The sequence below is a fragment of the Stegostoma tigrinum genome, chromosome 5 (assembly GCF_030684315.1).
Source record: "Stegostoma tigrinum isolate sSteTig4 chromosome 5, sSteTig4.hap1, whole genome shotgun sequence".
Lineage (NCBI taxonomy): Eukaryota > Metazoa > Chordata > Chondrichthyes > Orectolobiformes > Stegostomatidae > Stegostoma > Stegostoma tigrinum.
In genome coordinates, this window is record NC_081358.1 from 85,485,637 (window position 1) to 85,501,158 (window position 15,522).

The 15,522-nt window shown below is 39.9% G+C and overlaps 1 protein-coding gene across 1 annotated transcript; it reads left to right on the plus strand.

The window, feature by feature from the left end:
* The first annotated feature begins 396 nt into the window (after positions 1–396).
* Positions 397–14,690, plus strand: LOC125451640 (carbonic anhydrase 13-like). The gene is made up of 7 exons (XM_048529022.2): positions 397–530; positions 1,127–1,330; positions 3,844–3,962; positions 7,307–7,402; positions 10,397–10,459; positions 11,682–11,837; positions 14,062–14,690. The coding sequence occupies exons 1-7, from the start codon at positions 494–496 to the stop codon at positions 14,167–14,169; spliced, it is 783 nt and encodes a 260-aa protein (XP_048384979.1). The 5' UTR covers positions 397–493; the 3' UTR covers positions 14,170–14,690.
* The last annotated feature ends 832 nt before the right edge of the window (positions 14,691–15,522 follow it).

Here is a 15,522-nt window from a genome sequence, read left to right on the forward strand (position 1 = left end):
GATCAATGGGAAAGGTTGCAGTGGGCTGTGAGCTCAGGATTGTGACCCCCACCCCAACTGTCCACAACCAAGGGAAGGCAGTGAGAGATGTGGGACACGGATCCTAAGAGGCTCAGATGTGAAGCCACCCTCCCCTTCCCACCAACGATGGGGTGCTAAGTGGATGGCTGAGAGTCATTGCTTTTGCAACAAACGCTCTGCTGACTAAGCGAAGGGAGAAAAAAATGTAATACAAAAAAGAACCCTGGTTTGTGAGCCTCATCCCCTCCCACTCCAATCCACCACCTCCCCCCTTCCATGTCCCACCTCGGCCTCTTTTTTTGCATTACTATTGGTGACCTAAGGAATACCAAAGCGGGCTGATCCAATGATGTGGAACCGTGCAACCTATAAAAGCTGGTCCGGAGCCAATCCTCCCGACAAGATATCAGATTCTGTCATCAGACGGAACCTTTAGTGGTTTGTGTGTGTATATGAGGTTGGGATTGCAGCGATGGCGGGATGTTCTTGGGGATACGGACCCAAAAATGGTGAGGCTTTTTTTTCCGGCAGTGGTGAGGTAACTGGACTGTAATCCCCGGGATAGGGCTGTAACTGGGGCTGGACATTGCCGGGCTGTTGCCCCCGGGACAGGGCTGTAACTTGAGAACTACTGGACATTCTCTCCAGGTCAGGCATCGCGGCTAGATTAACATTGCACGGGGGGGGGGGGGGGGGGGAGAGAGAACGTGCTAATAAACCAGGAAAGGGATTTCTTCGTGATTTTTTTTAATGAATGGAATTCTAAAGCTGCTACAAGGGGTCGCATTTTTTTTATTGTGGAAGGTCAAATTATTTTTGCAGCTAGTTGTCACGGATAAGAGGTTATTTAGTTTAAGATTAATCATTGATGGGATGAAAGAAAGTGATCCTTAAAGGCTGTCTTTCCTGGTGTAGCTGTGAAGCTTTTGAACTAGATGCTGTTTGGTATCGGGTTCGCAATCAGAGGAGAGAGAGCGTATCATTTTTTCCCCTGCTCTCTGAAGCAGGACCTCCCTCCTTCCCGCCCCCAGTCTGTTGAGAATACTTTAAATTGACCTTGAGAGAGGGAGCAATGTGGATGATCGACTGTAATACCCTCCTGCAGGTCCAGATCGCTGGCACGAACTGGGCTTCCCGCTTGCCAAGGAGGGTACCCGCCAGTCGCCCATCGAGATCAAGAATGCAGAAACCAAGTTCGATCAGAACCTGAAGCCACTTAACCTGAGCTATGACCCGACCAGCTCGAAAAGTATCTCAAACACCGGCACCACCGTCCAGGTGGATTTCGACGATTGCACCGACCAGTCAGGTTAATAAGATGTTGTATTTTGACCACTTTCCTCTCCCCTCCCTACCTCCCACCGGCTTGTTAATGGATACTGTTAATACACGATGCGACGCATTCTGAGATGGGGATTTGCAGCAGTCACGTCTCTCTCACTCGCTCTCTTTCTCCAAATTGCTGCTGTTTCACAACAGAATTGCACTGGTGCATCGTACATTCCAAATGTACTCGCCGTATGGTTTGAAAAAAAACGTTTTGATCAAAGTGCAATCCTTAAAGTTCCCGAACTGCAATGCTGGTGTGAGAAGGAAGAGCAGAGACGGGAGGAAGTTAACGACGTGGCTGTTCCGTTTTTGTTAATCCAGATTTGTATTGCACACCCCGGGTGGAAGTGCAACAGTGGCCTCGGAGTGGCCTGTTTGCAGTGGGTAATTTAATTGGGGGGGGGGGAGGGGAAGGCAGCCACCGGAGCTGCGAGAATGAAAGGAACCGATCATTTTGAAAGACTTGATTGAATGACGGAGCTGTAAGTCTGGTTTGATCATGTGCAACTAAAGTCCGTTGCAACTCATAGAAAGAGGCCTTTCTTTTGTAGGTGAGCAAAACGTGGCTGCTTGGCTAAATTGTAATATTTGAGTCTAGTAGTCGGTTAGGTGATATTGATCTGTGGCTTTAGTTTTTTTAAAGAAGTAATAAACGTGATTTGCATTTAAAACACTGAGTGTAAATCTCCCTTTCAGATTAAATTTTATTTTGAGGAAATACTGGAGGGTATAGGGAACAGAACCCTTTTTCTGGTCTTCATGCAATTACTGGAAGAAAACACTGGGGAGATTGCAGGGCTCCTTTTAAGAATCCTTCATTTGCAAACTAGAGATTACCACATGCAAGGTCTGCTGTACTGCAAAATTACTGTAGCTGTGTTGATACAAAATATGTAAAAACAAGATCAGTTTCACGTTCTGATATGATTTGTCTCAGTATAAGCTAATGGCATGGATTTTGAGGGTCATCCACCCAGCAGAGAAGGGAGTTGTGCATTTTGTAGCATACCCCGCCGAAATTTCTGGGGAAGCTGAGCATTCCGCTGGGCCGTTCGACTTCACCTAGAATCCATTAAAATCGAGGTCTTTAGAGAATTGCAAAGAAATCGAGTAGGAGAAGTTAGGTACATAATCTAACTTGTGATTAATTATTAAAGTGGCCCACAAGCTCCCAACTGTACTTCCTCACATCTTAGTTTGCCAAAGCCTGGCCTGCCCCCACTCCACCCACAGCTGAATGCAGATTAGCCAATTCCCCCTCACCAGATCCTCTTCCTCCCAACCTACTCATAATATTGCATGTCTTACCTTGCCACCATGTACTCTGGCACTCTTCTTGGCAACCTGCCCTTACTTGTCTGTTACCTTACCCATCTGGCAATTGACTCTCCCAGCCTGGTAACATTACAGTTGTGTATTGAAGTTCGACAGCAGCTGTCAGTCTGTCTGAACCCTTTAAATATCAGAAAATAGCAACTGAGTGCTGTGAAAAGGTGATAGTGGTTTGCCTTCCTCAGAGCCCTATGCTATGAGGGAATTGTCAGAATGGAAACATGCCTCATGCTTGAGGGAGCCCAGAGCAGAATCTCCTGTCAGAAATTCCTTTTTAATAAGTGGGATGACAATCTGAGATTGCCACTTTTCGGAAAATCCAGCCTGATCAATTCTTCAATTTTTTTCCTTTTAAAGTGTCTACCTTTGACATGTATACTTCTGTCTACTCATGTAGAAGTTATAAATACAAACTCCCCCTCTGCCTGCTGCAGACTTAAATGCCATTTGGATTATTTTGCATGCAGCCATGTTAATGTCCAACTTGCTTTGTCTGGATTGCAGTCCCATTTTCTGTTGCTGCACACCCTCTAGTTAATGGTCTCCTGTTCCCTGTCTGCTCTGAGACAGAGCATATTGAGCAAGGGAAAAAATATGCCAGAACATTGAAATTGAACAAACTGAAGTGGGAAATTTGGAGCTGGGGAAAAAACCCACCATTTTTCTTGATTCTTATTGAAAGTTCAGTTTGTTGCTCCTATTACCTGTTATAATTGAACCCTTTGTTAGTGTTCACTTTACATTCTTTAGATTTTTTCCTTTGCCTTTTGATGTTTTGGTGGATAATGACATATCATTAGTTTTCAACCTCTGTACAATTTGCTGGACCAGGTGATAGCCTTTTTCTACCTGTCTTTTTAATTTCATGTAATGAGATTAGGCTAGCAGTAGCAATGGTTTCATTCCCCTATTTAAGGGAGAGATGGCATAGCTTGGGTCATCGTCCCACAGTCACAATTCTTGGAATGATTGGAAGTCTGACTATTATTAATCCTAAAATTTTATCTAGCTCACTGAGCATGAATTGATGGTCTTACTATAATTGTACTTTTGTTTTTGGAGGAAATCCCATCTGGCCTCCAACAGCAAATTAGAAGTGGTTTGTACAAACTATTGATACTTTGTTTGCAATGTAACATTCAAGCTTTTACTTTGTTTTAGTGCTGACAGGTGGCCCCCTTTGTGGAAAATATAGGCTACGTCAGTTGCACTTTCACTGGGGAGGCTGTGATACTCATGGCAGTGAACATGTACTTGATGGAAAAACCTTTGCTGGAGAGGTGAGTGTGCAACAACGACTTCTGAATAAGTGAGGCATACTTTGTTTAAAAATCAGATTATTTTTGCTTCACACAGGACCAGTTTTGCTGTAGATGTCTATCTATGAATGCATAATGTTGTAACAAATTTTTTTATGAAAAGATCGTTATTTATTCATAGGATGTTTGTGTCACTGGGGCCATTGCCCATCTCTAAGTGCTTTTGAGAAGGTGGTGGTGAACTCATTTGTGTGTCGGTTATGTAAGTAGATATACTTGGTTAGAAATTTTTTCACATTTCTTTTATTGTTGTGACATGTTTATTCCTAGATGCTGCAGTTATGTTCTGAACCAGTTGAATTTTGCTATTTATGGTGACAGGAAATGTCCATTCTATGACAACAGGATGCTAAGTCTGGGAAGGAAACCTATTGCAATGTTTGTAATGAGACAGCAGTGCACCAGAGCTATTTAAAGTGATGGACTAATTAGAGGATGAACTTTTAAGTTTAATTAACACAAAACAGAAATGCTGGAAATACCCTAATCTGGAAAGATCGGCAAATGGAGAATTTTAATGAGTTGAATCTTAATGTATAAGAGTGCATGGTATGTAAGCAGGTGGAGAGTTAAAACCAGGTAAATTCTACAGGGGGTTGAGTAGCTGTGACTCGCCTCCATTTATTGCTGCAGTTAGAGACCTTTCTGCAAGTGGTGGGTTCAGTCAGTGATTTTAATATGCAGCTTCCATGCATAAGTTCCCAGGGCACCTTGAAACCTGCTGATGGAAAACAAGGCTAGGACACATTCTCAGTTGAGAGGCGGAGGATGTGCAGTGGGAAATATGCCATTAAGTACTGACTCCTCACAGCTGTTTCCTCACCTATTCATGTGAAAGGCTGTTGCTACAGTTCTTGTGCTGGGAGATGACTTTCCAAACTCTTTTGGAGATTGTTGCATCAGATCTGCACTTTGAAGCTCTGATCAGCCTCAACATTTGCTGATATTTTGATCCTTATAAGGGCCAAAATGCACAACAGCAACTCACCTGCAGCTTTGCTAGGGAGAGAGGATCAACTGAGGTGCAAATTGGAGGAGGCCACTTCATATCATCCTTTGTGCCAATCAGATGATAAGCTTCTTAGCTATAGTGGATCTCCTCCGCAGGCTGAGTATTGAATCTGATAATGGCAAACACTAGCAACCTGCTGCCAAGTGGATATGCTGACCATTTGTCACCAGGGGCTGTCAGAGTCACCGCTGTCCTCTATTTTGTTTATTTCTGGCACTCTCTAGGATTCCATTGGAGACACACAATCAGGATCTTACAATTGACAGTTCACAAATGTGTAGTATTGCCTGCTTTTCTATGATGGCACCAGTTGGAACTGGAAGTTGTTTGAGTTTGCAGATCTGGTTGGTTTCCCATAGATACAGGGTTTCATTGACATTGGCAATCAAGTCACTCTCAGGTCACTCAGGAGTGGGAGTGCACACTAGTTGAGAAATTTCCACTGTTATCACTTAAAGCACCCATATCATAGACTGTGAGATTCCCAGAAAGTTGTGTTGATGTTTCCAACCTGCTGCAATCCGCTCTCCTTGGTCTGTGTATCTCACATCTGAATCTCCAGCTGGCTGTCCAGAAATGAGGAAGGATAGTCACTTAATGTGAGCCCGAGAAACCCAGCAACGAACAGTTCAGCACATGACCAGATGTATCAATGAGCAAGCCATTGCCATGCTGGAAAGGCACTAGTACCTGAACATATCTGGGGATGCCCTACAAACACTGCTGGGCTGTCCCAAATCATCTGTCTGCAGTGTTTTATACTGACAAGAGAAACAGTACAGCTGAGGAGAATGCAATGTGATGTGACCAAAGCAGCATTGTAGCACAAGTGCTTCATTATCAGATGGATGGACCAAGCACATCTTAGCAAATAGCTTCCTCCAACATCAAGCTACCCTGACGTAATCTTATTCTAGATATTTTTCTGTATCAACCTGTTCAGAAGTGTTTATTACATGCTTCTGAAGCAACAGGGCTTCCGATGTTCGGGGTTGAAGGGAGGAATGTTATCACTGCACCACAGGAGTCCATGCAATGCTGTTCTGTACACCTTCTCCACCCTATTGCTTGTCCTAAATGTACCTAGTTTGATCTTTAATTTTTATTTTGGTCACTTAGACTTAAACCAGTTGCGAGACAAATTTGTGAGATGGCAGACCAACACATGAGAGACCACTAATTGAATAAAAAAGGCCATTCATCAGTCAGCAACCAAAGCGCAAGCTTGGAAAATGATGGGGAAAAATCTTTTAACTCTGAAATAAATCAACTTTTAAGAACTTGTGGTGTAACCCTGTTCCCACATCAAATGGCATTTAGCAGTGATACAGACAGTGTCGAAGATCCCTATTCTGGTAACAACTACTTTTACTTGTGTAGCTTGAATTTGCTGCCTGTAAGGCACCCACAGAAAAAAACAGCTCCTTCTGAACCTGTCTGGAATAGACAGCTGTTTGTACAAGATGTACATGGCTCTGCTGATTCTATAAGCTTTTTTGTAGAGGTGGGGTCCAGCGTATCAGGTGAAGATGGGTAGCAAAATGACAGTGAAATCATTTAATCCCTCTATGATGATGATGGTCACTTGTCAGATTTGGTTTGTATTCCTGCTTTTCCCCCATGCTATTTGATTCCTTTTATCCATAAGACTTGTAACTCCTTCATGAAAACATTCAACATTTTCCCCTTGGCCTCTTTAAGTGGCAGAGAATTCCATATGCTCACCACTATCTGGGTGAAATAAATTCTCATTTTAATTTCTAAGTGACCCACCTCACATTTCTCAACTGTGACACTGATTCTGAACAGCCCAGAATCATCAGGAACATCCTCTGATTACCTTGTCTAATTTTGTTAGAGTTTAATAGATTTCTGAGATTTTCTTTCTCCCTCCCATATTCATCTAAATTCCAGCAAACATTGTCCTTACCAATGCCATCTTTCTTCTGTTGGTCTGCCATCTCTCCAATCTGTCAGGCAACTGGTTTAAGTCTAAATGACCAAAATAGAAATTGAAGGAGCAAACTGGGTACATCTTTGCATACACTGTCCCCACACCCCCTCCAAACAAAGTGGAACATAGCTACTTTGCTTCTTTCATTGAAGAATGATAACTTTTAGCATCAGCCAGCCAAATCTGAAGTTTCTCACTGTCCACTTGCAGTCCCACCCGAACAGAACTGGCAAAAAAAACTAACTTCAATCTGACCGCATCTATTCTGATTGATCTGTGAACCTGAATTCTGTGTTTTAAGATTTGAAAGTACTTTAACTGAACCTGTTGTATTTCCAGCTTCACCTGGTGCATTGGAATGCTGAAAAGTATTGTGAATTTAGTGAAGCTCTCAAAGCTCCTGATGGTTTGGCTGTTATCGGTGTCTTCCTAAAGGTATGAAGGTTTATTTTAATATACTGGCTTCATAGTGTACAAATAATGGTTCTCATTACTTTTGTTATGAAGAAATCCATTTGCATGTATTTCAGATATGATGAATCGACCATGGAAGATAGAACTAAGGTGATCAATATTAAGTCAAATAGAATTGGCTATCAAGTGTTTTTTAATCAAATGCAACTTTTACTGTCTTATGCACTTGCCCAACTTTAGTCTCATGAGTTCTAACTATGCTGTGACCCAATGCCTACGTAGAAGTAGTCCAGTTCACCAGTGGGCATGTGGATCAGTGATTAGCACTGCTGCTTCACATTGCCAGGGACCTGGGTTCAGTTTCAGTTGACTGTGTGGAATTTGTACATTCTCTCTGTCTGTGCAGGTTTACTCTGGGTGCTCCATTTTCCTCCCACAGTCCAAAGGTGCACAGGTTAAGTGGATTGGCCATGCTAAATTGCCCATAGTATCCAGGAACAGGCGGGCTTAGCCATGGGAAATGCAGGGTCGCAGGGTTATGGATGGGGATGTGCAGAGGGATGGATCTGGGTTGGTGTGGACTTGATGGGTCAAATGATCTGCTTCCACACTGTAGGAATTCTGTGATCAGTGGGTAGTGAATTCAGTAACTATATATAGCAGCATATTAACAGGACTCCATACAGAAACCAGACAGACTTTTGTACAGACCTGGAGCAAAATTTGCATTCCGCTCTCAAATGTGACTGGCATAGTGAATTATGAGGAAGCTATTAACTAATGTGTTTGCTGACTTTTTTCTATGTTGATGGCAAAACCAAGAATTATGAAAATTCAATTTAGGTTTTCTCTTGCTACCTTCTACTATACCTATGATTCTTGTAGTTTTTGAAATGCTTTGTTTTCATTGGAAGTTCATGTATACTGTATATTATGACCTGTGCGTGTTTATATATCAGATAGCTGGTTAGGTAGGACATCCCAAGCTACCTCTCAAACTGGATAGTTATCAAAAAACATTAACAACATATTTCCTGTCATTTTAAAATGAATTGGTGCCAGGCAATGGACATAATTTTACACAGGAATATCCTAGAACAACGTGACTACTATTCTGTTTGGCAGTGTTGGTTAATAGAATTATACAGAATGGTTGACCACAGCCAATGATTCCATGAGATCCAGTTCTTCTGTAAAACAGTCTAATTAGTCCCACTACTTCAGTCTTTTCCTGTATTACTCCATATACTTTCGTTTATCTCACTCTCATTGTTAAATCCACTTGTGTCACCTTCACAGGCAGTACGTTCCAGACACAATTCCTTTTCCATTCATGGATCTTTATTTCTGCCAGAGGAAAAATGTTTCCCCCATTTACTCTATGCAAACATATGGTAATTTTTTTTTGGATTCCTCCTGATGGATTGCCTCTTAACGTGTTCAAAGGCAGATCCTAAATTCACCCTTTCTGCATAATTGAATACCATTCTAGCAAATTGCCTTTTCATCCTAAGGTTAACATCTTTCCTAAAATGTAGGGCCCAGAAATGTGCTCAGCGTTCCTGTATGAAGTTGGCGGGGGAATGGGCTTATGTGTAATGAGAACTTTGTAGTCCTTTTTGAGCCTTTGGATCAAACAGAGGGCCTTGTTCAGTGTACGATATTGGTCTGGTTATGCATTAGATTTGTAGTTAAGCCTGTAACACTTCTATCCAATGTTCATGTTGCTGCTAACTGAAAGATACCTGTGTAAATCACTCCACGCCTTGGTTTCTGTAATTTGTGTGAATTTTATAAGTTCGAAATTTGTTACAAATTTAGCTTGCACTGCACAGTGGATGTTAAGTTTTTATTCTTGACAGTCCAGCTGCAGAGTTTTAGTTCATGTCTTTTTTAAAATTCATTCTTTTTTCCTGTTGTGGTCAAAGTACTCATCCTTGTGATGTTCAACAATGGATAATTTTGAATAATATTCACCTAAAATCTTTGAGAATAAGATCAGCAATAATTCTTAATGCTTTGTGAAATCTGAACCAAGCAGAACAAAGTTCTTAGAAGTTTTAACAGGTAAATGTTAGAACTATTAGATTGTAATTCAGTGATCGGGATAAAATCAAATGATAACTTGATGAACCACCAGTTAATGATGCTTTCAATTCAGCAGTTGATGATCATAGTTGTCACAATTCTAAAATATTGTTTACTGCACAGGCTTTTAACTGTAAATTCCCGCCGAATATTTGCACTGTTAAAGTGGGCATCAAAGCGCGATCACTAACTTCAGATGTTCCCTTGAGCGTTCTGAGTGACATTGGAGTTGCTAGCAAAATATTATGATTGGCCTTCAGCATTCCCAAGCACTTAATCCTCCAAGTGACTGCATGAATTCAAACCTAGATTTTTGCTTGATCTATCTTTAGGTGTCTCAAGATTGATATTTCTGCATGAAGTCAGAAGAGAGGATGTTCACTTTTGTTCTGTCTGTAATAATTTTGATAACCAGTCGGGCCACTTTTGCAAGCGGCCTCATCTGAACAATACTGCTGCCCTAGTTGATAAGGACTTCATGTAGGTTCTGTTCACCTTGTACAAAAAGAACTGCTGGTGACCTGTTAATGATGAGACAATTCACTTGCAATGAAAATTTGTGTTCATTTTGTACCAGAATGGCTCCTCTTATTCTTTAAAATCAAATTTGAGAATTAATCAGTGCATCAGATGAATGACCTTCAGTTGAACTCCACAATACCAGATATCCCTTGTTTTGATTGATACTTGCAAAGTGCTGAACAGCCTTTGGGTGGGAAATGAAGCAAAAGGTCAACTTTTATGGTAAAATACAATTTAATAGTAAAACTTTAATCTTGCATTTGTAACCCATTTTTAGATTCCTTAGGACAATATTCTTTGTATACTTAAATACGAAGGGTCTGTCTCTGTGCTGTATGACTCTGACAAACTTGAATAACCACTGCAAGCCATATGAACTATCAATCAGCATTCTTTGACTTTCAGATATGCGAAACAAATCAAGCTCTGCAGAAGATTGTCTGTGCTTTGGAGTGTCTTAAATCAAAGGTACAGTAGGTCCTGTTCTCTACAACCAGTGTAGAAATATAAATTGATACCTGTCTAAATTTAAACATTCCAGTATTGTTTGTTTCCTTAAATGAAAATGTCTAAACTATTCTTATTACAGATGCTGGTTGAGAATTGCAGTAATCTTTTGCCATACTAATTTTTTTTGTCATGTATCTGCAAGCTATCTTGAACAACACTTTTTTTAAGGATGGCAAACACACCTCAAGTATCTGCTCCTAATGTATCAAAACAGGATTTCAAAATATACATGTGTTTAGCATAGATGTGCTAAAATTCCATATCAGTGGGTATTTCTAAGGAATCAGTCCTGCACCAGAGATTTTTATATACTTTATGTTGGCATCATTGGCAAGGCCAGCGTTTGTTGCCCAACTCTCATTCCTGCTGTGCATGTCTCTACAGCATTGTGTCCAACTGTTACTATGACTGCAGAGCAAACTAACGATTCTTTAAACCCTAGATATTTTTGTTAATAACACATGGGGAATGAAGACTTGGTAAATGGTTTTTACGCCCCAGTTTTGGTTTTTTAAACAAGATGTACAGCAGGCTGTCATTACACTGTTGCCACCAGGATCTCCTTCCCCACCCCCTCCTGATCTCACTGAAAGATTCTGAGGGTAAGAGTTTGGGAACAGAAGTAAAAACAGAAATCTCTATGTCTCACATTTTGTCCATTTTTAACTTTATAAATGTGTAATACCTTAATGAGACACTTGCTGCCAGTGATAGCATTATATTTTAGTCTCCTCTGAGTGGGTGATGCAATGTGACAAGCAGAAATGGTTTTCATTATAAATAAGAATGCTGGAAAAATTGGATTAGAGAGAGGTAATGTCTGCTGTGCTTCCTATCAACAGGAGATTTTTAATTGCTAGAAGTCATTGTAAAACTGCAGCTAAAACTGGTCTTGGATATGGTGCGAATTCACTACTAATGATACTTGTATTACTGTAAGGACCACTTTTCTTTCCCAATATGTTAGACTATGGTTGGTGGAAAGTTAGTCACACTATGGCACACACAATATGCAGAGATGTAGCTGGCCTTTTGCAGTGACTTGTGGATTAAACCTGTATCATTAATGCAACGACTTTAATTTCACTTCTCCTACAAACTATATTTTTGGTGTTCATCATGGCTGACTGTAAAATGTTATTAATTCTTGAATCCTAATCATGGGCCTTTCTATTCTTAGGGTGCTAAAACTGATTTTAAAGACTTCTCCGCTTGCTCTTTGCTGCCTCCTTGTCTCCAGTATTGGACCTACCCTGGATCCCTGACCACTCCCCCTCTGTGTGAGTGTGTAATTTGGCTTCTGCTTAAGGAGCCTATCAGTATCAGTGCAGACCAGGTAAATCATATGTTATACAGTATAGTTTGTCTTAATATTAATACACATAATGTGGCTACAACACAAAGGTATCTAGCCCATGTCAAGCTTGGCCCCCTGCAAGAGCAATTTATTGAGTGCCATGCACCCCCCTGTTTTGTCATAATCTATAAATTCTTCCTTTTTACTATTTCAAGTACTAATCCAGTTCCCCTTCTTGAAAGGCATGATTGAAGCTGCCTGTGCCATGCTCCCTTTTCTGCCTGTGCATTCTGGATTCTGTCACACAACAAAATATGCAGCAGTTTTTTGTCTGTTACATCTTGAATCTTAGGGACTGTTGTTCCATAGTTAAGTTATCCAGATCCTTCTGATTTTAAGTCCTCCATCTAATCTCCATGTAGTGCGTCCAGGAGGAACAGCCCTAGCTTCTTCATTCATCAACACAATTGAAATCCTAAATGTGGTGATTAAATGTAATGTGATTTCCTGCATAATATTCAATGTTTCAACAGCTAGTAAATATAGTTTAAAAAGATTCAAATTCTCTGAATTAAGCGCTTTAAAACTTGCATGTCATTCTAATAAAAATTAGATGTTTAATTTCGTGAATTAATCAAGAAAATGCTTTAGTTATCATTAGTGTGTATAACTACAAATTATCATATCACATTAAGTAAAATTACTATAAGTTTTTTGTCGTTAGATACAAGTTATTGCAAAATCTAAGTGTTAAGATAGGCGATTATTTAATTTGTACTGTGTATTACACTAAACTTCCACTGACCTCCAGAATGCAACAGTTTTTTGTTTGGATAAATATCCCAATTTCCACATTGTTCAATCTGGCAATAAGTTTTTGTCAGGAATCAAATTGCATTGTCTATAGATCTCCAGCATGGAACTGACCACTTTGGTAAGATATGAAAAGCAGACTAAAGAATCTTGACTATGATACCATTATCCAATCAAATGTTTTGCCATGTTTAGACATGATTGATCACTGCCATCCCTAGGTAACAATGAGCAATTAGGTGGTCTTCTGGGGTTTAAAAGTGTTTCCTCAGCCAGTGAAAGTTGTTTGAAACTTTAAGACTTGAAAGTCATGACCAAAGTATTCTTCTTTTTAATAGTTTTTTTATGAATAAATTGCAACAGAATTTGGTCACATTCTATCACACTGAAGATGTAAATGGCTGTAGGCCATGAATTTTGTTTTCCTACTTGATTTGTGGATGCCGCTAAAGATGCACCATTGGACCGATCTCAGCCAGGTCAAAATCAGTCATAATTTTCAGTTACTTGGGATTGAGGGGAATGGTCAGATGGTGTACCAAGAAGTTTAGATGTTCTTTTAGTTTCCACTTTAAACTTGGTCTGTCCTTGTTAAATTTCTAATGTAAATTCCTATGTAAGTGTACACTCGGGCCACTTGATACTTCTGTCCTAAGCAGGTTCCTGATTCAAGGGCTACAGGTTAGACTCAAAGCAAATAGGTGTTGCCTACGTAATATTACAGCACAACTGCCCAGTCTATTCATCACTAGGAAACACAAATTCCCAAATCTTGGTATCTACATGTATTTAGCAACATTTTTAACATGTACTGCTAATCTGTTTGCAAGGTATTGTACATTAATATGATAGTGAAATATATTCAAAATCCTCAGTTAATCATTTAGATAAATTTGTTTCCCCAACCAAGTTAGTTAATTTGTGACTTGATAAGAAGTGAAACAAAATGCGCAGGGGCTGACAGGAGGCACACACCCATTGTGACTGAGATTGGGAGGCTTCCTCTGGCAAAGACACTGATTATGAAAGCTGACTGCAAAGAGGCACCGCTGTTCCATGACTGACAGGAAAAGAATCTGGATGGGATCTTGTCTGGAATCCCAAATTTGTATGAAGATCAGATATGAACCTGAAATTCCTCTTGGACTCAAGATTTTCACCCCCATGGCGTATTTCAACAAAGGTGTGGCTGTCCAATGAGTCACGAGCAATTGCATTGCACAGGAAATGAGATCCATGATAAATATTTGGCATTCTCCCACATCAATGAATGTGATTAGTATCAAGAAAGGTTCATCCTTATAACCAAACAAATTCTGGTAGCCAGATGTTTTAAATAACTAGATTCTTTCATGAAGATGTTTTCTTAAACAACAAGGGACAGAGGTGGTGGAGATGTCATTTTTTAAAAAATCAATTTTTATTTAATTTATTCCTTGTATTTTTCCAGATTGCAAAATTCCGCAAGCTGGAATTTGGACCTTGTGAGCCTATGCAAAACAACTACCGACCTCCCCAACCTGCGAAATGTAGGGAGATCCGGAAAAACTTTGAATAAAGGTTTGAGGACAGTTGTCATCTTGGCTTCATGAACTGTCCCTGTCTAACCTGAGCAGAAGTAAAATAACTTTCCTGGACCCTTGTCCCAGCCCCCCACTGACCAGTGCTGCTACTTGTGTAGCCAGAGCGGATAAAAAGGCAGACAACATCTTTCAGCACAAGTTAATGAAATTGTCATCCAGATTTGGCCTTAAGTAGCCACTGGATTGTTACTGTGTTCCTGGAACTTAATGAGCCTTACCACTTAACAAAATCTGAAGCAATAATTTCATCTGTTGAAAAAGGCAGTCTTTAATTTAGTGAAGGACTAATCTGTAACACTGAAGAAAAATATTGTTCAAGTTTAAAGAAATTGTGGTTTTTTAGTGATGTTAACTGTAAAGCAGTTCATAGTTTAAAAATTATATTGAATATTAAAGAGCAATAATTTACAATTTATTCATCCATGGGATTATCTTTTAACCAATGCAATAAGAGTTGTAAGCCATAAAATTTAGTAAATAAAACACTTTGACTTGCTGAGCTGTGTTTTTTTTAAACTGATTTGTAGAGTTCCAATGCAGCTATTTTTGATTTCTTATTATTGCAGTTTTGTCATTCTGGCGTTGTACTGTGAAAATATCCTTAATTATGATGTTAAAAAGCTTCATATTACTAGACATTGATTAGTGCAGAAACAAATACTGCAAGTTTTAAATTTTAACTCATTCACCATCCCCAGAGAATTGAAATTGGGCCCTATTAATCTTGTCCTATATATTTCAATTAAAAAAGTCACTTATAGAACTTGAGTACTAATGGAAAAAGACACTAAAGCTTTTCACCTTGCTCTCCTGGATATTGCGCAAGAATATACATCCAAGGGAAAACCAAGCACTGACTTTTCCCCTGGAATTTGTAATTAAAAATGACTTGACCATTTTCTGTCTCTTCCTTGTTTTCTGCCTTCTCTAATTACTTTGATTAATGATACAAGTAATGATGATAACTGTTATTTATATTTATTTAGTTGTGTTAAATGCAGCTAAAGAACACATCCCTTTTATATTGTATAGTGGAGGACAATTGATTTTCAACATGAATATTTTCACTCTGTTCCCCGTATTGCATCAAAATCCTAGTGGAGAGCTGGGAGGCCTGTCAAATTGCCAGTTCTCCCTGATTATTGCTGCTGACACTGATGACCAGAGTATGAGAAGGTGTGTGCTTCATGGCAGTGTGATGTAGACAAGACTTTCCTGCATTTCTTTGGGCATTTCTTTGTGGTGAATGAAGGGTCTAGGCCTTCCAGCTCTTCTGCTGCTTGGCCTGCTGTATTCTTCTAGCTCTACACCTTGTTATCTCTTGTGGT

Excerpts from the sequence above, each read along its gene's own strand:
- LOC125451640 (XM_048529022.2), top strand. The coding sequence starts at position 494 with ATGGCGGGATGTTCTTGGGGATACGGACCCAAAAATG. Across the intron at positions 531-1,126 it reads GGGATACGGACCCAAAAATG|GTCCAGATCGCTGGCACGAA; the intron begins GTGAGGCTTTTT and ends ACCCTCCTGCAG. Across the intron at positions 1,331-3,843 it reads CGATTGCACCGACCAGTCAG|TGCTGACAGGTGGCCCCCTT; the intron begins GTTAATAAGATG and ends ACTTTGTTTTAG.